We start from the raw sequence: 26662 nt of genomic DNA, 5'->3' as shown, positions 1-26662 counted from the left end.
AACAACTGATTTATGTAATTTTATAGTAGATGTGTATTTTTCTTTATTTAAATAGGCAAGATATCGAGCCACTTGTTCCGGCAATGGGTTGTTAGGAGAAATACCACATTTATGTGTCCAAGATAGCCATCCTTTCCAGGGTGCTGAGTAGGTTTTTAATGAAGACGATCTCCAGGAATTATGTAATAAGTTAATATCTTCCTGATTCCAGTTTTCTACAAGCCTTGACCACCCAGTATTTTCCAAGCCGCCAAATTTAATAGGTGCGACTTCGGAAGTGGCGTTAACGTTACTGCATCTACTAGGTGACGATGTAGATTTTGAATGGAAATCGGCGGGGCAATTGCTCGAGATAATAGATCCGCTCTCCAGAAAGGTCGGTCCCATTTCGGAGCAATCAGTATGTATGTCCCCTTTGCTTGATTTAAGTGACTGAGTACTTGTGGAATCAGGCAAGGAGGAGGAAAAATCCAAGCTAGTTGGTAAGACCACCTCTGACTGAATGCGTGTGTGAAAACTGCTGAGGTGTCTTTCTTATCCCTGGTCACATAACTCTTTACCACCTTCGATTGTTTTGATGCAAACAGGTCTATTTCCGGTGTGCCCCATGTTTTGAACAGTTTCCTTGTTACTGTTTTTGATAGGTGCCAATCGGGAACGCATTTCTGACGGGATAAACTGTCTGCGATTGAGTTGTATTGGCCGGGAATAAAATGGGCCACAAGCGATATTTTCCATTCGTCCGTGAGGGACAGTAGTTGTCGTAAGATCCAGGAGAGCTTTTGATCTTGTACCTCCCTGATTCCGAATGTAAGATATTACTGTTCGGTTGTCCGATTGAAGAACCAACGTTTTTCCTGTTAAACATCTCTTCTGGAGGGCGACCGATTTGTAAACCGCGGATAATTCCTTTTTGTTGATGTGCCAATCCTTTTTAGAGTCTGTCCAACTTCCCTTTAATCGTTTGTTCCCTATTTGAGCTCCCCAGCCTTGGTCTGACGCATCGGTTGTCATAAAGGATCGATGGTTTGTTTTGAAACAATGGGGCCACTGAATCCAAGTGAATTTTCCACTAGAGACATTCCTCCAGAGCAATTTTTGGCACTAAAAAAGTTTTCTTTGGTTTAGATTCCGGAAGGAGGGAACCTGCTCTTTGAAGATTTCTGCTTCGAAGGCGTCCCAGTGGTATCGCCATGGCAGCGAATTTTAGTCTCCCCAATAGCCTTTTTGCTGTTATCCAATTCCATTGGCCTGTTTGTGAAATTTTGGACAGGTCCTGATGGATGGACATCTTTTTCTCCGCCGGAAGAGCTATGACGCAACGATCTGTATTCCATATTAATCCCAAGAATTCGATTTCCATCTGGGGATGATTTGAGGATTTTTCTTCGTTGATTAACCATCCTAATTTGGTAAGCATTGTCTTTGTCGTTTGAATGTGTGGTCGGAGTATTTCGGGTTTTTGATTCGCTATGAGGAAATCATCGAGGTAAACTATTATCCTTATGCTCATTTCTCTTAGCCGATTGGTTATCCAGTTGGTTAGTTTTGCAAACGTTATGGGTGCTGTTGAGAGCCCGAACGGCATACATGTCATTTGAAAGGGTCTACCTTCGAAAATCATCGATAAAAATTTTCGATGTTGCGAATTTACAGGGATATGGAAATAAGCCTGATGTAAATCGATTTTTTCCATGAAGTCTCCTTTTTGCAAGAATTGGGGTATTTTCAAGTGACTGATAAGTCGAAACTTTTTTGGGGAAAGGTATTGGTTTAAGCCCTTTAGGTTGAATATTGGTCGCAGGTTTCCATTCGACTTTTTCCTTGGGAACATTTTTGACAGAAATCCTGACGAGTGGAAAGATGGTTCTAATATCCCCTGTTCTACCATTTGTTTTATTTCGTTTTTAATGCCATGTGTCTGAAACGATTTGTAATTTATTTTTAGTCGCATTAGTAGAGGCTTTTTCACGAAAGGTAATTTGTAACCTTTCAAAATATTTTGGATGTATTCCGGAGCATTGGCTAGTTCTGAAATGGGGAGCCGTTTTTCTGTACGACTTGTGAACTCCTGAAATGCTGCTGCGTTTTCCGGTAGCACTTTTGGAATTTTTCAATAAGCCTCTACCCGTTTGCGTTTTGGTCTTCAAAATTCCTCTTGGTTTAAAATCTGTCCTTGATGAGGACGTTTCCGGTTTGTATGCTCTAGAGGTAGAAGCTTCTGTAAAGGGACGAAAAAACTGACCTTGTTGCTTATAAAATTCAGAAAAGGCCTGCTCTTCAAATAAATGAGTATCTGAAGGAGGGATTGTTTCCAATAATGATGCTACATAGTCATTTTTGGGTTTAAAAACTTTTCTTCTTTGATCTATTATTTAAGCGCGACGTCCACACACATATTGAATAAGATCATCAGAAGTTTCCCTGAAATCCGTGGCGTCCGGATATTTCTTAGTAATGCCACTTATCTTGTTTAAAAATGCTTCTCTTTGAAGGAGCAATCCATGAAGAATGGTTCCTAGGCAGGAATCCATTCGTGTTAGATGGTCCTGGTGCTGGTTTAGAAAAGGTTTCGATGGTAGTTGTGGATTTGCCTTTAAAGAGGTGAACACACGTGAAGCCTGTAATTTTTTATGGACCTCCGAGTACCTAATTTTGTTAAAGGACATTGTGCCTAGTCTTTGACAGTCTCTACCCTGTTGTAAAATAATATGTTTTGCTAAGGGGATTGGCTTTGATTGATCTTCCATCTCAGCTAATAGAGCTGGAGGAGCCCAAGGTCTTTCTTTCTCTTCTTCGGCCGAGTCACGTTCCCAGACTAAATCTGATTCTTCACCTTCAGTATGGTTTTCCGCCCTACTCTCAACTTTTTCCTGAGGTTTAATCTTTCTAATATTGCCGACATCATATTTTCCATCTTGTCCAATCGTTTCTCTGTTTCTGTCGGTGTTGCTTTCTGTCGGTGGTCTTGTTTCTTTTGGTTTTTCCTTGGACCCTCTTCTAGACGTGCTGCTCTCACTCTCCGACACTTCATTTCCCATCGCTTTATTGGCCTCTTTTCTGGATAGCATTAACGGCTTTAAATACCGAATGGCTGCAAGTATGAGGTCATTTTGAGCGGCTGATCCCCTAACTTTGTGAGCTACGTTAGAGGATCCTACAACCAGTCCTACGCAGAAAGCCCAGTCTAACATCTTTATTTTCATTTCTCTTAAAGATAATAATAATAAATAATCTCTTTATTTTAGGAAAATATACAACATAATACTTGCCTAAGACTAGACACACAATTACTTTTAAAAAGTTGTGCGTGTGTCTATATACTCATCAATTAATAAATATACATATAAGCAGAAAATGCTTTTTATTTGTCGTTGGTCGGAACAATAGAAAATGAGAAAAGAACAAGCAATTCTACGTACATACCTATTGTGATAAAATATTATAAATAATCTATATTACTGTCAAAAGTATATCTTTTTGAAGGTTTAGTAGCCATGAATTAACTTTCCGTTTAATTTTAGAGAATGGTTTATTTCTTAGTTCCTGAGGCAATTGATTGTATATTTTGGGAGCTAAGAAGACTATACTTTTCTGAACTGCAGTATAATGCACTGGAGTTGATAAGATCATTGATTTACTTTGTGCAAATCTAGTTGCAATTGAGTGGGTTGATGTATTAATGTTAATTTTCTGGTTACTAAGGAGTCTAATCATTGATTTTAAATATAATTTAGTAATGGTAAGTAATTTAGATTCCTGGAATAGTAACTCGGTATGATGCATTATATTTTTTAAAAGAGATATCTTTATAATTTTTTTTTGGGTAATTTCAAGAGGATTCAAGAAAGTTTTACTGGCGGCTCCCCAGATACAAATTCCATAGTTAATAATTGATTCTACTAAACCTTTGTAAATATTTAGTATTGTTTTACGTGACAAACATTGTCTTAATATATAGAATTTATACATAAGTTTTCTAAGTTTACCACAGATATATTGCACATGTATCTCCCATTTTAGATGCCTATCAAAGTAGACACCCAAATATTTAATTTCGTCCACTGCACTAATCCGCACACAATTACAAGTTTTTATATTCCTACAATCATTGTCGTGAATTTTAATAGTCTCAAGGTCATAAGGTAATCCTGCTTTTGTCATGGAGTGACACATGAAATGAGTCTTATCAATATTAAGAGATAATAAACTAAAATCCAGCCATTTTTTAACCTCAACAAGAGCTTGTTCGGCCTTTTGAAACACTTCATCCCACGTGCCACCCCCAACCATGAGAGCTGTATCATCAGCGTAACAGACAACTTGCACACTTGTTATTACCGAAAATATACTATCCATATAGAGAGTGAACAATATTGGACCAAGGACCGTGCCCTGTGGCACACCACACCTCACTGGAATTTTACTACTGTGAATCTCGCCTATCTTAACTTGCTGGTAACGATTTTCAAGAAATGATTTTAATAAATTTAATGGTATTCCTCTTATACCTTTAGCTTCTAAGCGTTCCATCAAGATGTGGTGCGGCACAGTATCAAAGGCCTTAGCCAGGTCCAGGAAGACTGTCATACATTTTGTATTGGTGGTAAAAGCATTTATTATGTCGTCAGCTACCCTGACTAAAGCATCCTCAGTTCCCATTCCCGTCTTAAAACCATATTGATTTGCATTAAGTAGGTTATTTTTATCAATATAATTACATAATCTCAATTTAATACATTTTTCTACAACTTTACTTATGTTGTTGGTGAGAGCTATGGGTCTATAATTTTTTAACTCATCCCTTAGGCCTGATTTATGAAGTGGTATTACGATTGTATTTTTTAAAATTTCAGGGTAAACTCCAGACCCAAAGATAGTATTTACCAGATGTAAAAGAGGCACTATCAAGTATCTGTTATAATTCTTAATAAAATTATTAGATATGCCATCATCAACATTTGAATCACTATTTCCCAAAGATCCAATTATAGTAATAAGTTCACTTTCGACAATAGGTTTAAGAAAAAAACTACTTTTACAGTTTTTTTGAAGATTAATAACATAGTTTTGAGGTTTTTTTATTTTAGCGGCTAGTGTTTGCCCCACCGTACTAAAGTATTTATTAAATTTCTCTGATATTTTTTGATCTGTTGTTACCAAACCTGACTCTCCCATTACACTAGTTACTTTCGGCTTAGCTGAGTTTTGATTAGTGACATATTTTATGTTATTCCACAACTCTTTTGGGTTTTGTTTACATGTTTCAAAAATTTGCCTAAAATATACAGCTTTAGCTTTACTCAGTATTTTTGTCAAAATTTTTCTGTAATTTACAAACATTTCCTTGGCATTTAAATTATTTGGGTTTAAAGCTGATATCTTTTTTAACCTATCTCTTTCTCTTATACACCTTAATAAATTACCCGTCAACCAAGATTTCTTCTTTCTATATTTACATTTAATATAAGATTCTTTTGTAGATAAACTAATGTATGATTTTAATTTTTCAATAAATAAGTGGGCACATTTACTTGGTTCTTTTTCTTCAAGAATACTTCCCCAGTTTTCTGATCGAAGAAATACATTTAATTTTTGATCATCAAGTTTTTTTATATATTTATTTACACTAGAGTTTTTTTCTTTTAAAATGATATTTAGCAAAATAGGGAAGTGGTATGAATGTCCACCTCTGAGAATACTCCCATTAGTTTTTTTTTATGTTGTTATAAAATAATGATCTAAACATGAATTATGTGGCCAATCTACTCTAGTAAAGTCATTTATTTTGCTTCTAAAGTCTAGAGATGAAAACAAATTTAAATAAAGGCACTTATGCAATATGTTTTCGTTTTTTCCCTTTATATCAATATTTGTCACACAAAAGATTTCTGTCTCCAGTTTTGGAGTTAAATTATTGTAAAATATTTTAAGACTTTGAATTAAATCATATTGTCTTGTGTCGTGACATCGATATATTCCGGTAATGCCTATTTCACACGAATTTTTATTCAAAATTGCCCGAAGAAATTTACAGTTATTAATCTCTACAGTTTCAACAGCTTTTAACAATGCCGATTTAATATAAAAAGCAAAGCCATCATTTTTATTAGTTGTACTTTCATTATAACAGAAAATATAACCCGGTATATTTAGGTTATTTTTTTATCTTTTAAGCCAAAGGTTTCGGAAAGTGCAATTACATCAAAATTTTTGTATAGATATGCTAAATATGCCAACAAATTATCAAAATTTTTACTTAAGCTCCTAACATTAAAGTGGATAACATTTAAATCTCTATTCTCATAATTAAAGAAATTTGTCTCATCTATACTATCAATAACGTTAGTTATATATTCTTGAACATCATCGCAGATTGTGTTAAGCGCCATTTATGAAAAAGAAATATAGACTACTGTACTTATTTTTGACTACTCCTAATTTAAAACTATCTTATTTATTCACTTACATTTTTCACAATATCTTGCAAATGATACCTATTATGTATCTTTATTGCGTCTTCCCCCTGCTTGCGCCGTGCAAACACTTGACGATTTTTGCTCCAGACAAAATCAAACCCTATCCCTTTTAGTTTAGATGCCTCACGTAGAAGATTCAGAGTCATAAATGTTAGCTCCTCATTAATATAAATGTTTCGTATATTTGGAATGCCGCACGCTTCTCCAGTAATTTTTCCTTTTGTCGATCTTTTTTTGAGCAAATCAGTTTTATTCTTTTCACTAGCGAATGTAGCAACCACTATTGGTTTATCTGATTTGGTGTTTTGTATTTTGATTTCAGTGATATCTGCATTTTTAATACCTTCGTCGATATGTCTTAATACGGTCAATGTTTTGGCCTCGATTTGTTCTTGCTTTTCATGTTTATCATGGCAGATACCAGAAATTATCACGTTACTTTTTATTTTTTGATACTCCATGGTATTTATTACAGCAGTGACAGACTCGGTTACGCACCCTCTCTGTTTCAAAAAGCTCGTTAATGTAGTCTAGCGAGCCTTTCATTTCTCGGATTTCCTGCTTCAGTTCTTTTACCATGGATATGAGTTCTGCAAGATCTTTTCTATCCGCCTCTCCTTTTTTTTCTTGTTGATGGTCGTCTTTGTTCTTTTTATTTGTTATATTTTTTCCTGAGGTAGAAGCTGAATTTTGCACCTCCTTTTCCTTGCTGTCATTACACTGTTGACAGACCCAGTCCTTCTTCTGTGCAAGGAGTACTTTGGCTTGCACTTCGCTAACATTTGCACATTGGAGGTGAAGATAAACTTTACACAACCCACATTGTATTTTGTACACACTTTTTGAAATGCTCTTATTACATAAACTACAAGTGATAACCGGTGCCATACCTTCTATGGTTCTACTTTTTTATTTCCACAAATCCAACCCCACACTAGGTCTATATGTCATCCAATCACTATTTCAACCAAACCAACAAAACAAAAATTAGTAACTCAAACATGAATTTGGAACGCAGCAAAGACATCGGAATGTAAATAACGTGTTATCGCCACAGATGTCTCGGATATGTAATTCGATTTGGGGTTAAAGGCTCGGGCCATTCCAATTGTAGGTATGGCGAACCTAATTCCATTTAAAACCTGGTTGTCCGGAATTTCCCCCAGAATTTCTTCCCTTGAAAGCGGGCATGCTTTCCAGGTCCCCCATCCCTCTGGAAGGTGTTTAATTGCTTCCTCCTTTATCCTATTTAGAACATCCTGATCCCTTGGATTGTCCTCAGTAAGCAACGCCATCTCGGATAAATCTTTTAGATTCCTATTGGTAGCCATCTGTAACAAGATGGTTTATGTTAATTGATTCGGAATTTTTTTTTTACATAATACGTCGTTCGGCTCTTTGTCTCTAAAATACCGGCCTACCGACGTCCGAAAAGATACGGGCCGTCATGTCGTCCCAAAGGTATTGGGCCGACCGACGTCCGGAATAGTCCGGGATATCGTACGAAAATTTCAGGCCGTAGCATCGTGTCGTCCGATTGACTCGGGCCGACAATATAACTAATCAATTAAATATCAAAGATATTTAATTTTTTTATTAGAATAGGTATCTTTAAACACACGCTTAAAATACCATAACCTATGTATTTAGTACCTATCTATCTAGAGAAAGTTTCGTCTAGAAGATTATAAAAGTAACTTGGTTCAATCATACATAACCCTAAAAATACAAAATGTTGACGGTATAAGTACTTACTTTTTAATTTAGCAACAATTTATTCACATAAACTCGGAAAACTTTACTACTTTGTCGAAATTAAATGGTGGAGAAGAATTTCGTATATGTTCGTGCCACAGAAAAACAAAGCGTACTAAAACGCGCTCAGTCGTAGCGCCTCGACAACGTGGACTAGGCGCGCCGATCGGGCCTTGTTGCCAGAGTGTGCTTGAACAAGGAAGAGACTGTGTTGAATTAATATAGATTTTAATGTTCGTGACCACGAAAAACGTAGTGTAATCTCATCAGGGGGTCAAGCCGACGGCACTGAACCAAAATATGCAAAATCGGAAACCTACGTCAATTTTATTTGTAAGGGCTTTAACACTTTAAAATCTTTAAATGAATATTTTTAGCCTTCTTGTTTCAACCCCTTGGGCGGGGTAGATGCTACCCTTAAAATCTTAAATGGGGATGGAGGTCAAGTGGCAGATGATCGTTTGAAAGGGCGTTCAATTCTCTTCTCTTACTTTGTAGAAGTTTCTGAATAACCAATTACAAGACATAATAATAATAATAATAATATAAATAATCATTATTATCTTAGAACATTAATTACCTAGAAGCAAACGATAGGTGAGGTTGTTTGAGTTCACCATCTCTCAGATAATGATGCCAAATGGACTTTGCAATTTTTCATTCAATATATATTTTTCTTAATCCGCTGCATATTTTTTTAATGTGTTCTATTTTGTAACAGGTAAAAAATATACTCTTTAGTACAAGTTTCGTTTATTTGCTGACTATACTCTATTTCAGAAGTGTGTAGAGCAATAAAACCTCATTAGGTATGCAAAAGTGGTACCTGGTGATCCACCAATATTTTATGCCACTACCTTAGTTGGGTATTAGTTTCAATGTAAAATTCTTTCTTTTCGTTGATTGCAGGTAGTGCCACCCGGTTTTGGGTCAATTTATGAGTTTTGCCCATTGTTACCCACTGATAAACATTGAAAACGGTTCCCCAAAGGCGTGCAACTGGGACTTGTTTTTTACCTTATAATTAATGTACTTAAATGCTATTTTATTTTAGAAAGTTACTTTTGTTTAAATGGAATAATATATTTTTTTCACAAATTTATTGAACATAATATGTAGAGTAAAACAGTTAAAAATGTCACTTTTGGATCTGGCACTTTTTGAACAGTGTATAACAATTTTAAATTATAATAGATTGTAGTCTTCTTCGTCATCTGACGAACTGTCATCACCTCTTGACATTATAATTAAAGGATCGACTGTCTGATCGATGAGGTTGTCAAGATCCCACATTTTGTCCTCTTGCTTAATTACATGCTGGACTGCTTTTCGCCAATTCTCTGGTGTCGCTTCCGAAGTGGCTTGATCAAACAGTAGCTTAACATCTTTCATTTTAAAAGTCGTGTTTTGTCTTGCTACAAATCCTTTTACCTGCGCCCATATCAGTTCTATAGGATTTAGTTCGTAATGATATGGCGGTAAGCGCAGTACAGTTATATTATATTTTTCGGCTATATCTTCCACGGCGTATTTCATGAAACGAGTTTTGTGTAAGTTTGCTATTGCCAACAGTTCTTTTTTTATCAAATTTGCTTCAAACGCAATACCTTTTGCAGTCAGCCAATCGATAATTTTTTGCTTTCTCCAACTTGAAGTTGGCGTCTTCTCTATTCGCCGTGAATGATAGCTTGCGTTATCCGTAACCACCACCGAATTAGCCAGAAGAAATTTTATCATTTCACCAAAATAGTCCTCGAAAACGTCTGAGTTCATGTCTTCATGGTAATCTCCTGTGCGAGTCGACTCAAAGGTTAGCAGACCTTCTTTTAAAAATCCCTCTTCGCTTCCAATATGTGTGATTATAAGTCTTTTTCCTTTTCCCGAAGGTACTTTAATACCCGTAGACAGGCCTTCTATGAAAGCTTGGCGAGCACTGGTTATATTTTTGTCTTGCCACATTTTTTGGACTATATAACCTTCATTAATCCACGTCTCATCAAGATAAAAAACTTTCTTTTGCTCCCTGCGGTACTGCTTGATACTTCTCAAGTATTGTCGTCTCCAACAAACAATTTCGTCGCTCTCCAGTAAAAGTGCTTTGCGGTTATGCTTTTCCCAGGCAAAATCCATATTTTTTAAAGTTTTCCATAAAAGTTTTCTACTTATCAACGGAATACTGTCATCTCGGCCAAGCTCCATTAAAATTTTGTCTAAGGTGGGTATTTCCTTTTTAAAATAAAAAGAGTGAACTTTTCTTCGAATTATACATTTAGCATTTTCATCAAGGACTTTTGTAGGTCGTCCTGGCTTTTGCTTGGGAGATTCCACTTGACCTGCTACTTTTCTTTCCCGCAACAATTTGAAAATGGTGGACTTTCCAATTCCACTCATTCGAGAACATTTTTCAACAATTTCTTGCACAGTAAAACTAGGGTAATCGTGTTTTATGCAATCATGTACATTTAAAATAATAACTTTTTCACTCAGCGATAGTGGAGAATTTTTAGTACATCTTTTCGTTGGACTGAATACCTCCATTTTTTAAATATTGGGATAATAATATTGTGATTACACTACAGCGTAGCAGTGACTACTAACGTTTAAAATATGATTTAAAAGTATTTATAGTCTGTATATATTACCTGACCCCATTTTTGCATGTTACAAAGCGTTAAAAGATAGGTACCTATACAAAAGGATTAAAAGTATTTATTTAGTATTTAATCTCTTTCAAAATAAAGGCATTTAATCCGTGAAAATTTAATTCATGAATATTATAAGTACCTGCGCCTATGAACTACCACGAAATGTAGCCAAACAGAACGGAATTCCCCAGTTTATTGCTCTATACACTTCTGAAATAGAGTATAATAATATATACTTTGAGAGTAATCAACAAATTTTTTAGCATAAAGAAAGATTCCTAACAAAAAAGTTAATGAGAAAAAAAGCAACTTGGCATATAGCAGATATAGACAGATATAGAATGTAATATAACAGATATAGAATACCTCTATGTTTACAATACAAGTATTTCATGTTGCCAGTTTGTGTTCTTTTTCTAGATATTTTTTCTTATGTGTGAAGCTTGCGTCCGATCAAAATATATCAACCAAATATCTAGAACGCAGCGTATGTCGTTTGCCAGGAACCTATTTATAGTCTGCGCCCGTTGTTATTTAATTGATATAATGCCCGTTTCTCCTGAAATTCACAAGGAATTTTAATAACAAAGGATAAAGGTTGAGTCATTTTAGTGTTTTTGTGAATTGTTACAATAGTAAAAACTTGTGCCTTTTGTTGCGCACCATTGAAAAAAAGGTGATTGAAGCCGATCTTTTCACAAGTAAATACCGATATTGTCATAACATCATATCAAGGGTCGTCATAAACCGTCGTCATAAACGTAGAATAATAAATCTTAATTAGACATCTATAATAATTATAACATATTTAATTTCCATAAAAATGGTTTTTATTAGATAAGTACCTTTACTCTAATTAAAAAAATAAAGGTAATAATAATATTAATAATAATAAGGGTAGTATTATTAAAAAACGTTTTTTTTTGGCAGAAAATACTTACCTGAGAAAAAAATGCTTTTTAAGAAGATTATAGGTGATAAAAAAATCTATAGTTTATGTATCTATATTTTTCTCGCATAACTTTTAGGTATAGCTATGAAAATTGCAGTAGTTGTGCTATTTTTTATTGTAAATATGTGGAAATTTAGTTTTTTTTAGAGAAGTCATTAAGTTTAAAAAAATTACTTTTTTTGGTTTTAGACAACTTTATATTATCTAGGTTTAAAAAGACAGTTTGCAAATTAAAACTGTCGGTATATTTATATTTATACCATATATGGTCAAAGTATAATTATTAAACTGGAGAATATACGTATATCATATACAATTCTGTTTACAAAAGGGAGAAAATTACGGCATAGGCACAGATTACCTAAACCAGATGCGAAAGCTTGCGTCGGCACCTTTCAAGTTCGTAACCCAACCGACGTACAAAGGCGCGGCTCCAGCCAAAGCGAGGCCTTTACCGGTAGCGGATGATTTCCACCATTGGTCATAGACTTTCTTTATTTTTTAACACGCATTTTTTTGCACCAGTTGTTCAGTTAAAAAAAAAAGAAACATCTATTAATAAATATTTATTTTTTTATAAAATAATATTATATAAGAATTCGAATTTTTTTATTAGTTTTCTCCGATTTTTTTTTAAATTTCAAATCTCTGTTAGCATACTTTAACGCATAAAATATCCTAAGTCTTATAAATAACTTTACAATATATAATCGAGGGAAATTATTACAGGGATGATTAAATTTTATTAAACTCATAACGTTTAAATATTTATGAGAAATGCCAGGTTTAGTAGATATTTAATCAACATTGAAATAAATTTTTCTTCTAATTCATAAATAAAACATACAAATTTCTCGCTAGGTATTTTTAAACTACCAAAAATATTAGTTTCGGTGTTGCTATATGCCTTTAGTTTAGTTAATAAATTTAAAGCATCAAGGTTTCCGGATTCTTCTGAAAAACTGAGACAAATGGGACATTTATGAATATTTAAAGCTTTTTTAATTAAGTAACCACAGACATATTTAAAAGCATTTTGTGTGGTTAAACTGTGTTCTCTATAATCACAATCAGAAACAATTATTGCCTTACATATTTGAGATGACTGCGTAGGCATCACTTCTCTTAAATTTTCATCTGAAACGTTTTTTAGCTCAGCTAGAAGCACGCCTAAATCGTCCTCACAGTTCATATATTCAGAGTGTAAAAAATTCTGAAAAAATATTTTTTTATGGGCTCTTTGAAATTAAATTGGGGTTGAATTAACGCAATTCCCTCCTTGTTGCCTTATATTTCCGAAATAATTTTCAAGACAGTCTTGATTTATTTTTCTGGTTTTTAGGTAGCTAAATCCGCAATTTGAAAGGCGCTGCCATAAAACTTCACACTTACATAAAATGTATTCATTCCACTCGCAACACAATGACTTACTTACTATGCCTTGGATAAATAAACCAGCATCTGATAATTTTTTAACACATTCAGTTAATATTTTTAAAATATCTGAAGCTTTAAGTTGGGAGTTTACAACAAAATAAGCCAGTGGTTGCTTCCAGTTATGAAAAAGTCCGCGAACCATAATAGCAGCAACATTTTGTGCTATGATATTATTATTGTCATTTTATCCAATATCCTCCCAGCCTACAATTTCATCTTTTGCTAAATTAAAATAAAGATAGGACATTAAAGATGTTTCATCAATACATATGGTACAATACTTATCAAGTTCAGACATAATTTTAACTTTAATAGCAAGAAAATTGAATGTTTGTTCGTTTAGTCCTGGTTTTGAAACAATACTTTGTGTCATTTTTTCCAGAGTACGTTTAGTAGGTAAATTTAATATTTTTGCGAGAAATCTATATGCTTTTGGCCCCAAGAAATACAACTAAAGCAAACTGTTTATAACTATCCGGATATCATTTAGTTTTACCTACTTTATGCTGTAATTTAGCTTAAACTTTTATTATTTCAGATAAAGTTTTATTTAAAAAGCTGTCACATAATTTAATAAAACTATCATACTAGTTTCGGTTTAATCGCTTTAGCCTGCTCAAATTGCTTTTTTTGTTTTAATATATTCCTTTTTAAACCTCTGACTTGGTATCGCAACCTCAGCTTTCTTGGGCTATTGGCAGTCAATGCAGATGAAGTTTGTGTTCCTATGCTTGGTGATTTTATGCTTGTAATGTAATTGATGGGCGTATCTTTAGTGCCTGTCACATCTAAAAAATTATTAACTCTAATACTATTTTAGATAATAACAGAAAAAAATAAATATTATTAAAAAAGTTTTCAAAATATTTATTTTCTAAAGCAAACTTTAAAAACAAATTTTTATTTGTGTGAAAGTGAAAAAATAAAATAAATATTACAAGACTTGATAAGGCAGGGTAAACCAAGGGGCAAACAGAATAAAAACAAATACTTAACATTTTGCTGAAGAGAAATGTGACTTATTGTTTGCTTTTATTATATACATATGTTAGCGACCTGTAACTCTAAGGAGTGCGTATTTTCAAACTAAATAAATTAAATACATTTACCTTAAAGGCTCACTTGGAAGACCAAAAAAGGTTATTTCTGTGTTCACAGAAGAACAGCATCTACTTATGCACTTATAACTCGTCATAGTTAAACAAATATATTTGCGCTCGCACTATGCCACTTCTCAGCGTCACGGGTATCGAAGCAAGCGTGAAACTAAAATAATTGTGCTCCCATACTATTCGATCCGACGTTGAGCAGACGAAAATAGTGGGGAACGCAGATCATGCCGCCAGGCTTACATTTGCATCTGGTTTAGGTAATCTGTGGCATAGGTTTTAAATCTCATTACTAGACCTCACATATTTAATGAAATTCTTCTGAAAAATCACTGTTTTTCGTCCATACTATACAATCTAATAACGCAGCTTTTATACTAAATATTTATGTATATAATGATTTCAAATTTAAATAAAAAGTGTTATTAAATTAAGTATTAAATATATATGTACTGCAAAAACATTATTTTTCATCAACACAATATTTATTCCTAACCTTTTCCCTATAAGAAATTCTTTTGAAAAATCACTAATTTTGAGCAACCCTGCATACCATAGAAAAAATGTTTATAGTGAAAACTAATGTATAATACTTCCCTAAATTATGTTTATAATTTCAATTTTCTGCGCGGTTCAGTGTCGTACTAATAAAAATTTATTTGGAGCTATGTTTTGGTCAAAAAATAAAGAAAATAATTAATTTCTCGAAAACCACTAAAAATAGGTATAGGAACACCTTATACAAAAACAATCATAAAGCAATAGCTGATCAGAGAATAAAACAGGGTATTCCATTTAAAATAACTTTATTACTAACTTAATAAATTCGATAAAATAATAAAGTTGTTACTACTTTTTGGTATATGAGCGGCAATGCTGCATCGCTTGAAATATTTTTAATCGTGTTAGATCACTTGCTACAATCCATGATGCCAAATTTTCAAAAAAATGCCATTCTCCGTAAACATCAAGGTACCATCAATCACCCCGTATTTTATGAAAAAAAATTATTCATATTTTATTAGAGGAATAGTATTGTTTTGCGTCTGTCAAAATAAGTGACAAATTTTTATGATATTATAAAGCGTGTTTTTTTTTGCCATTTCTACATAAGCATTTAGCATCATTGTATCGAAGATGTTGCAAGCAAACAAACTGCTCTTAGTTCCATGGCAATGGTAATTCTAGCCTTTCAATGTTTTAAGCCTTTTACTATTTTTATATTAGTCATTTTAGGATAAAAAAACTCTTTTTTTATGACCTGTGCCACTTTGCGATGTGCTTTCTATTAAAAAATTTTAATATTTTAGTGGGAGCGGCGGTGTGCGTCAGTGGTGTAGGCGCGAATCCTACAATTCGCCACTGTGATATTAGCGATTGCGAAAATGTCGGCTTGTACGTGACCGATTACGCCCACGGTACTTATGAGGACAACGAGATTAGTCGGAATGCTCTCGCCGGCATTTGGGTAAAAAATTACGCAAATCCTGTAATGAGGCGGAATCACATACACCATGGAAGAGATGTCGGTATATTCACTTTTGATAATGGTTTGGTAAGTTTATACAAAGTAAATATATGAAGTGATGATTTTTTAGAAATTAGAATATTGCAAATTATTAAAATAGTACAACATTACAAAGTGGTATACTTGCTTAATTATTTTGTTGGATATAGGTAAAAAAAAACTACTTCAGACGATCGATTTATATATTTTGGTCGACATTTCAATCTCTATGAGATCCTCATTAATGTAGAAGTGAAGTATAGCGGGTTAAGGACAGAAATCAAACCTCAAGATTTGAAATTAGCCGACGTTTCGACGTTTATTTACGTCTTTTTCAAGGCTGAAAAAGATACAATTGGTACAAAATGGTGAAAGCAATAGTTAATATAATAATTAGGAAACCACCAAACAAAAACACAAATAAAACGGAGAACAAAGCATAAAAGTTAAAATTAAGATGACTTACCAAATTTACGTTAGAGGTTTACGTAACAATTAAAACCTAATAACATCTCCATCATACATACACCACAGATACCATTGTTATACATTAAAATATGCAGCATAACCATTAAGTAAAACCAAAAAAAACACACAGTATACATAAAATAAAATTGGCTTATATCACAGATTGATTCACAATGAATAAGTAGTACGTATAATAATTATAGTAAAAAATAGCACCTTCTAAGTCAGTGTTTAGTAGTAACTGTACGCAGAATTTATTGTTATAAAGCAGGAATGATGCACATTCTTTTTATGTCTGTAAAATAGGTTTAATATTACCTGGGCTCGCTGAAAAGTTAAGTACTTTACGGTTTGGATTTATACAGCTTTAAAATGTGATTATATTGTGTACCTAGGCCCTGAGTATCGGTTCGGTGATTAACAGAATTATGCAGTTGGATGTGTATTATTCCACTGATTTTGCGTTTAAGATAGTGCCTCTCTCTATCAACTATGCTAACATCATCAAAATTGAAGTTATGCCCTGTGGAAAAGTGATGCTGTGCTAAAGCGGTCTTATCTTTTTTGTTCATATTTATGACTCTACAATCATATTGATGCTGATATAGTCTGTTCTTTAAATGCTGCCTAGTGATACCTATATAACACTGTTCACAATTACGACAAGGTACACGGTATACCAAACCTGAGCTCAACTCAAGGGGAGTACGATCTTTTAATTGGGAAAACAATACACTGCTTGAGTTTATGTTGTAAAAAGCCAGTTCAAAATTGTAATTTTTTTCACGGATGAAGAACTGAGAACTGAGAATTATTGAATATTTATTCGATAGCAGTTACTTTTCTTTCGGTGGTCAGTTCTACCAACAACTGGATGGTTCAGCTATGGGCAACCCTGCCAGCCCAGTTTTGGCAAATTTGGTGATGAACGAACTCCTAACATAGTTCCTAATTTACCTTTTAAATTAGCTTTTATTAAAATATATGTTGATGACACAATTTTGGTGTGCCCATCTAACAAAACAAAGGAACTTTTAAATCATTTTAATGATTATCATGACAAGCTTAAGTTTACCATGGAATTAGAAAATAATAATTGTATGCCATTTTTGGATATTATGGTAGAACGGAACATCGATGGGACTTTAACAACTAATTGGTACACAAAACCTTCATCTTCAGGCAGAGTAATTAATTACCTATCGTCACATCCAATGTCAAACAAAATAGGAATAATTAAAAACCTATTGTTTAGATCCTATAAATTAAGCAGCCCGAAGTATCATGAATCTAATACAATGAAAATTAAAAGTTTTTTAAGAAATAACAATTACTCCACAACATTAGTAAATAGAGTTATCAATAATTTTAAACTTTATAAACTTTTATAACAGATATACTACTGGTAAGGAATAAAGAAACAAAATATTTCAGATTTCCATATGTAAAATCATTTTCAGAACAAATCCAACGACATATCCGTGAAAAAAATTACAATTTTAAACTGGCTTTTTACAACATAAACTCAAGCAGTGTATTGTTTTCCCAATTAAAAGATCGTACTCCCCTTGAGTTGAGCTCAGGTTTGGTATACCGTATACCTTGTCGTAATTGTGAACAGTTTTTGACCAAGGCCCATATTTTTTCAATTGGGTTTAACTCCGGATGATAAGGCGGCAGACAAAAAATTTTATGTCCATTTTCCTCCAGTAGTGCATCTAGCTTGTAAACTGGAGGATAGCGGAATTTATTGTCACTAATTATTTTGTATAATTCTGGCTTTGTCAATTTCTCATCACATGGAATATTTCTGTCATGTAGCGTTTTAATCATATTTTTTTAAGGGATCCCGAAGTAATATTATTTGGTTTTATAGTAACAATATGGTAGGAGGCATTATCTACAACCAAAACGGACTGCTCTGGCAAATTGGGCAAAAGTTGAGTTTGTACCCACTTCATAAAATTTTGGTGATTCATATCATCGTGGTAGTCTCCGCTTTTAGCTCCTGAAAAAATTATAAAGTAATATAATATCCAAATGTTTTGAACTTATAAATTTAATTTACCTGATTTAAAAATAAGCATTCCATTTGGAATAAAGCAATTTTCTCCTCCTGCATGAACAATAATTAATCTGCGTCCTTTTGAAATTGGTTTTTTTTAACTTTTATTTTTATTATCTGACCAGCTTTTGTTTTGGGTATGGCTACTATGAATATAGGTCTCATCTGTATATACGATATTTTTTCCCTCGGCTCGATATTCTATTAATTTTTTTTAAAAGTTGATTCTTTTTAGTCTAATATCATAGCTTTCCATAAGGACACTTCGATTGTCCTCAGTTTTTTGCCATCTGTAAGTAGAATTCGTTTAAGATATTAGTATAAATATTGTAAAACTTATATATATATATTTTTTTTTAATATTGACTTTCATACTCATATTTTAAGTTAAAGATATCAAGCCTGTATAAAGTGCTTACCTAAATCCAACAGATCTTAATAGTTTTCTTAATGTCTCAGGGCATCCAGAGAAGTTAATCTGTTTGTCTTTTATTTTCTGAAGTACTCCTAAAATTTAAAAAACAACAATATATAAATACATTTGACATGAATTTAAATTCTAAGTACATACCTCTTAGAGTAGGAGATCATTTTTCAAGCACGTAAAAATTGTAGATTACACTTTTAATCTTTTCAATATCTCCGGGGGACAATGTTTTTATGACTCCTTTGGCGCTAACGCTTTTTTGAGTTGGAGTTCCAAAAGAAGTACTGGCCAGGTTGTTATCTGCATGCTGTCCTTCCGTTTTAATTCGCTGAAGGCAATTTTTGCCAATTTGTGTAGCAGCCAAAATTCTTTCTCTAAAAATGAAAAAAAAACTGTGATGAAATTAAAGCAAATATCCTCAAAGTGATATTATTATGTACTTAAACAAAACACTAATTTTAATTATTAATGTATTAAAGTATCAATAGCCTAAGAACTTTATTAATTAATAATTAGAATAGGCTGCCTGCAAAAATATTAGATAAATTAATACATACCGGTAATTTTTTAATGGGATCTGAATTCCCTCCATTGCTTCTCTTTCCATAAATTTGGAAATATTATAAATAATTTCTCTTGCTTGGCTATGTAAAACCTTTCCTTTTACACCAATCCTTTTTGAAAAAATAATATAAAAATTATTCACAATTTAAAAAGACATAAACACTAAAAGGCACAAAACACAAATATAGGAATTAACGCAACGGCACTAATACGTAAACAAATTTACTGCGCAACCGAGCCGAACAACACGTGCTGTACCTTTCCTTAGCTAGACAAAGTCTAGTGTTGAATTGGCAATTAGAACATTAACTGCAACTTTTCGACGATTCAGATTATTCGCTATCTAGAAAAGCTTTAAACGTACCTGTCTTATTTAATATGTTTTATTATGTATTAAAAACTATTTATTTAACATAGTACTAAATTTCATATATATTTTAGGGATATTTCGAAGAAAATGACATTCATAATAACCGTATAGCCGGATTTGAGGTTAAAGCCGGCGCGAATCCCACAGTTGTGCGCTGTGAAATCCACCACGGTCAGACTGGCGGGATTTATGTACATGAAAATGGTTTAGGTCAGTTTATAGAGAACAAGATCCATTCGAATAATTTTGCTGGGGTGTGGATTACGTCGAACAGTAATCCTACAATTAGGAAAAACGAGATTTACAACGGACATCAGGTACGAATTTCTCTGTTGCTATAAAGAATCTATTTAACTTCTGACCTAAAAATATTACTCCTATAATTTCCACATGATTAATAGGCAAGTTTCTTTTAAACTGTAACGCATCATAAAGTTCTGTTGACAATAGATAGATGTCGCTGCTTAAATAATTAAGGCATTATATACGTGTGTGTGTGTGTGTCTGTGTGTAATGTCTGTTTTTGATAGTGGGTAATCTCGTTGGGCGAAATATATAACCTTAGTGTTTGACACACACTTAAAGTTTTTCATATTTCACAACATTTTGATAAACTTTAGATACATTTTGAGATCAAACTAATTTATAATTATAAATATTTACGAAAATTTCTGTGACAAAAGTAAAGCAACAAATTGTATTTAACAATTTTTTATTTAAGATATGACAGCAGAAAAAACATTTAACACATTTGTTATAATAATTACTAAACGTACTTATTACGTCGCAGCATTAAAACAAGCAAATTTTGAATCACGTTTTCCGGAATCAATTTAGAAAATATTATCTCACAAATTGAAAACAAAAAGAAAATAGACTTATTCACGTATTTAAAAGAAATATGAATATTTGTTATATATTCGTCTTTCGTTATACTTAATTTAAGTTCAATAATTTTTAAATATAAGAATTTACTTTAGTACAGTCAATCTGTAATTAAAAAAAAATCCGATTCTCTGATTTTTGGAGGGTGAAATAATTTTTTTTTTTACCATCGCAAGAATTGCAAAAATGTAGAGGGCAAAAAACGTATTATACTTGCGGTATAATAGATTTTTTATATACCCAGAATCTGAGGTTAAATCTATTAATCTCTGAGCTCGTTTCTTCTTTTCAATATCCTACCTAACTTTGTTATGAATATTGAAATTGAAAACAATGAGAAAACCTGTTTATTTAATAAAAATACCTAATTTGAGCCAACGTTTCGGTAGTTTGATCTACTGCCATTATCAAGGTAAATAAATTTAAATTGAATTAAATTAAATTATAAATATAAAAAAAAATATGTTTTCAATCTCTCGTCTACACTCCCTTTAAAATTCTTTGTTAATTCGTCAATAACTAAAATACTTTTTTTTATAATTTAACGGTTGATTAATACCTTGACAAACTGTTTTAAAATATATGATTTTATCTAATGATTTTATCTATCCATGATTGTCTATTCGGAAACATTTGTATTCGAATACTACGTTCTACTTCTTCCCACAAGTTTTCAATTGAGTTGAGGTAGGGGAATTGTGCCGACCACTCCAAAACTCCAAGGGTTGTTCACTCGAGCAAAGAGTGTTTTGGATCGATATGCTGCTGGAATGTAATAAGTAGTGGATTTTCCCACTCTGCATAAGGAAACATGGCATTTTCCATTATATCCCTATAAATAAATTGATCCATGGTTTCATTAATAAAGTGTCTCTTCACGAAAAACAACCTAAAAATCACTGCATTTACCATATTTAACTGTGGATACAACGTTTTTAGGATTAATTTTCTCGCCGGCGTTATTGGTCGCCATACACAAAACTTTTTAAAAAGAACTTTTTTCCTATCGTCTACTTTCCAGTATAAATGCCGATGTGCAAATTCAAGCCTTGCTGCTCTATTCCTTCTCAAAAGTAGCGGCTTTTTATCGGGGGCGTCTACTAAATAACTTTGCCTCTACCAGCCTTCTCTGAATAGTTGGTAGATCAATCATAATTCTTGGAGTCCTGCGGACATTTATGGATTATTTTGAAAGAGTGTTTTAATGCGTATGCTGGTCCATATTATTGATTTTCTTGCTCTTCCCGATTTTGGTAAATTCTCTAAATGTCTCCTTTCATTAGAAGACAAAATTGTCTTAGATATGCTGTATCTGGGCAACTCATTGTTTTGTTATGTCAGCTTTTTTTAACGTTTCCTAAATTATTATTTTATTTTATTATTATTTCACTGGTAACAGACCATGAAATCTTGATCGCAATATGGTTACTTAAAAATAAACCTACCGCTGGCTCGGACCCTATTCCATCTTTTCTGGTAAAAGACGGTAGGCATGCCATTATTACACCATTAAAAATAATATTTAATCTTTGCTTGTCAACAAAAAAATTTCCTGAACAATGGAAAGAGGCACGCGTATGTCCTGTTTTTAAGGGTGGGTGCCGTGAGTCTATTGAAAACACAGATCAATTTCCATTCTGTGTAACTTTGCTAAGGTACTAGAAAAAATTCTTTACTTGTGCATTCAACCATTTATCTTTTTAACATGGTTTTTTAAAAGGAAGATCGACGGTTACAAATTTGACCCTTATAACTCAGTATATAGCGGAAGCATTGGACAAACAAAGCCAAGAAGACATAATTTACCTGAATTTTTCTAAGGCTTTTGATGGATTGGATCATAGTCTTCTTTAAAAAAAACCTCAAAGCTATTGGTTTTTATCTGATTTTAACGCCTTATTTAAAAGTTATTTGTTAGGCAGAAAACAATATGTTTTTCACAAGGCCTTTCGTTCACATAAGTATATTGCATCTTCGAGGGCGTGCCACAGGGCTCTAACTTGGGACCTCTATTCCTTCTGGTATTTATAATTACTATCCTTATCAATAAGAAACTTCTATTTGCCGATGACCTCGAGATATTTTTCACTGTCGTAAACATAAATGGTTGTTATTCCTTGCAGAGCGACTTGAATTATATTGGTTTGTGGTGCACTAAAAACAAATCTTAATGTCTCGAAATGTAAAGTGTTTACTTTTTCAGGGAAAAAAGTCCAATTGATTTTAAATATGGTTTGTCAACAAATCTAAATCCATTTCGGATTTGGCTGTACTTTTTGACCCTAAATTAACCTTTGTGGATCAGGTGGAGTATGTCTCTCCACAGGGCATTTGAGTATAATCTGCTTTTAACTCGATTCTCCGTGGAATCTCTTAATTCAGGAGAAACAAAGCTTTAGTTGTGTTGGGATTTGATTTTGCGTGGGGATATTGACTGGTCTGAATTGCTAGATAAATTAAATTTTTGTGTACCACGATTAAATTCTAGGAATACTAAAACCTTTTATTGTACCAAGGCAAATAGAATCTCACAATCTTGTGATTTATTTGTATGCTCTGGTGCTGAAGTTGTAAAAGCGTTTTTCGGATTATCCAATTAACTTTGCTGTTTGTATTGTTTATGTTTTTTTTCTCTTTGAGATTTAAGTATATAGGGGAGGGTGATCCACAATCAGACACAAAATAGATTTTGCTAAGTATTGACCTTGTTTATTGAACCAACCAAAATATGATTATCACTAAAATAAATTAAGGCTAAACATAAGTTTTTATGGTAGAACAAACATAAACCAAAAACTAATTTAAAAAAAGTTTGTTTAACAAAGGAAGGACAGTTGTTTGTTAGTGGAACACACATGTTCCACATCCAGACACTGCATGTTCCACAATAAGACAAAAGGTAATAATGTTTTAACGAACTTCTAAAGCTGAAAAATTTACTTCAAACTTCAAATAAGATTGTTGCCGCTTTGTTGTTCCCACATGTGCTGGTTTTGGTAACACCATCTTAATGTTTTCCAAACATACCAATGAGACGTCTTCTATTTCGGGGTAAATGAAGCTGTTATTATACTTAACGGACTTTCTCAAAAATTTGACCTCGCATTCCTTATCCTTTTTACAGAACACTTCAGCTATGTAATAAATTTTTTTTCTTTTTGTCCATAAATTCTATCAAAATAAAATCGCCAACTTCTGGGTCTTTATTAAGCTTATCTAGAAGTGGTGGTGGATCGATTTCTCCTACAAAATCAATATCATCATCGGAACTTTCGGTTACAAGCATCATTTCCTTCGTCTGTTGAGTCTTCATCGATTACTTTTCTTTTCACGACCTTATTCTTCTTAACACTTTTTTTTCTTTCTCGCTCTATTTGTTTAGCTTCTAGGGCGATCTTTTCTGGAGTGTCCGTGGCGATAATACTTTTAGCTTTTTCTCTCTTCTTTCTCTGATTTTTTCGTTCTTCAGCTTTTGGGCACTCTTTAAATTGTTGTGGACTTACGAAAGTTTCTTTGTGATTTTGTGTAGGTGTTGTATTTAAACTAACTGATACTGAAACTAAGGAGTCTGACATTATATTTTCTTCATTGCATTTTGATGTTGATGGTTGATTTGGATCCATAAGTCGTTGAGCTTCTTCATTTTTTTGATCCACATTCCTATCAGTTACGCTGCTAATTGCAAAGTCGTCATCTGTAAATATGAATTTATCGAAGGGATAAATCCCAGTTTTTCGAAATCCGGATTTGATATTAGCGGGAGTCATCGATTTTTCAAATGCATAAGCAACACAGTCAGCGATATCAAAAATACAAATAGGTATCACAGGGTGCTCTAAAAGCCATGTTTGTAAGGCCGTATTGTAGAATGATTTAAACGAAAAAAACACCGAGACATCTAATGGTTGCAGCTTGTTGGAAGTGTGTGGCGGTAAGGTCAAAATGATCACTCCATTTTCCTTGGCTAGATTTATTCCTTCTATCGTTAGATGACTCTCGTGATTCTCAAAAATTAAGAGAGAAGGGTTTTCTTTTGTGCTGGACGTATGTTTAATGAAGCGCCTTACAACGCTTGGAAACAATTCACCAGTCATCCATCCAGAATCGGAAACCAATCCCAAAGTACCATGCGGTGCTCCATAAGTCATTCGAGGATTAAACTTTTTTCGTGGAAAAATCATGACTGATGGTATTGTATTCCCGGATGCTGATGTAATACAAGTGGTGACCAGTAAACCTCGTTCGGCGCTCGTGCAGGAAGAGACCTGCTTGATCCCTCTCTGAGCAACAATCTTTTTCGGTTTTTGGACGGTTGTGGTGGCAGTCTCATCTAAATTATAAATTCTTGTACCGCTGTAAAAATTTCCATGGTTCTGAAACACTTTCCAAATTTTGAAAAAAAGTCCAACATTGTGTTTGTTGAATGATGTCGCTCTGGAGAGGCTACATCCTTCCGGCTGGCGAAGACTTAATTCTGCATGTCTGGACTTAAATGCAAGGAACTATTCGCGTCCAGCTTCCTTGTTTGTTTGCGAATTTTCCGGAATTTTACAATTTGTAATAGTTGCCATTTCATAACCCAGTTTTCTGATATTAATGACCGTTTGTCCGTAACACATTTCTGAGCAAGCTAATACGTAATCGGCTAGGGCTTTTTCTTGATTTTCAGAAAAAACTCTTCTACAAGCATAATTTGGAGCCATTTTAAACTCTTTGGTGGGATTCTGTTTTTGCCTTTTTACATATTCATAAACCTTTTGAAATTTTAAATTGAATCTTTCAGCTGCTTGTCTTAAAGATATCTTTTCTTCGGTGACTGCTCTAACAGCAGCTCTCATGGATTGTTCATCAAATTGCCCTTTATCGCTTTTTCGCTGACGTCCTCGAGCCATTTTTCCTGAAATATAAATTAAATTTTTACAAAAACAATTACTTTTTCAACAACACTCCAAACAAGCGTTGTGTTCCACAATCAGACACTGTGTGAAAGTTTTTACTATGATGTCACGGAGAGTATTATAGATTATGTATGTTTTTATTATATCTTAAACATTATTCATAATTTTGGCATTACTGTAACCTTTGGCTCTGTAATGGTTTATACTGTTGGAGTGTATTGCTATAAATAAATAAATAAATAAATGCGTTCACAAGTCTCTGCCTTAAGTATTTTGAAATTAAAATACCACTTGGCATATATAATTCAGCACAAAAATATGTATTTATTTATTTATTTATTTACGGAATCCATTTACAAAAGTGTTACATAGCATATCCATACAAACATATATATTCAGATACAAAACTATCTATAAATCAATGAAAGGTGTAGATGAGTTAATTAATCAAAGCCCCTATGAAATAATATAATATTCTTTAACTGCCCCTTAAAAGATGTAATCCTAGAATCAAAAAAGCTTATCTGTCCTGACAGACCATTAGCACTTCGAGCCATTCGTGTAATTGGCTCATTAATACCATAATTGGTATGGTGAAATGGGACTGAAAATATTTCTGATTGTCTATTCAATCTGGAAGGCACCCTAAGTTTAAAAAGAGACAATAACTCGGGACAATTTATAGTAGCATTTAAAACCTTATGCATAAAACATAAGTCGAGTAATGTTCTTCGTGACTCTATTGTGGGTAAGTTCAGGTTATCCCTGACCCACTGAGTAAAATATCATCTGAGTTTTTTCAATCTGCTCAATGTAGCAGTTATATGACGGGGACCACACAATTGAGCCATACTCCAAGATGGGCCTAACAAGAGAGCAATAAAGTAATCTAAAAGTAAACAAAGACAAATCAGTTGTAGACCGTTGGATAAAACCCAGCATTTTCATTGCCCTACCAGTCACCTGATTGATGTGACTTTTAAAAGACAACCTGGAGTCAATAAATATTCCTAAGTCAGAAACCTCTGTTTTGACACCAATTGCTACATTATTTATTTTATAAAGAAAAGCAATAGGGTTTCTTTGCTTAGAAAAAGTAAT

The 26662-nt window shown here is 33.3% G+C and overlaps 1 protein-coding gene and 1 long non-coding RNA gene across 2 annotated transcripts in view; both read left to right on the top strand.

The window, feature by feature from the left end:
* The window catches only part of LOC126739616 (F-box only protein 11), an 86339-nt gene that overhangs the window by 21145 nt on the left and 38532 nt on the right, over positions 1-26662 (top strand). The window contains exons 6-7 of the mRNA XM_050445374.1: positions 15688-15932; positions 19850-20095. Of these exons, the coding sequence (XP_050301331.1) occupies positions 15688-15932; positions 19850-20095 (491 nt within the window). The remainder of the gene's footprint in view (positions 1-15687; positions 15933-19849; positions 20096-26662) is intronic.
* LOC126739620 (uncharacterized) lies at positions 3482-4949 on the top strand. The gene is made up of 3 exons (XR_007661669.1): positions 3482-4458; positions 4518-4694; positions 4857-4949. It is a non-coding gene; the product is annotated as an uncharacterized LOC126739620 (long non-coding RNA).

Source organism: Anthonomus grandis, chromosome 8 (genome assembly GCF_022605725.1).
Source record: "Anthonomus grandis grandis chromosome 8, icAntGran1.3, whole genome shotgun sequence".
NCBI lineage: Eukaryota > Metazoa > Arthropoda > Insecta > Coleoptera > Curculionidae > Anthonomus > Anthonomus grandis.
The sequence above is the reverse complement of the archived record's forward strand: the minus strand, read 5'-3'. Positions and strand labels throughout refer to the sequence as shown.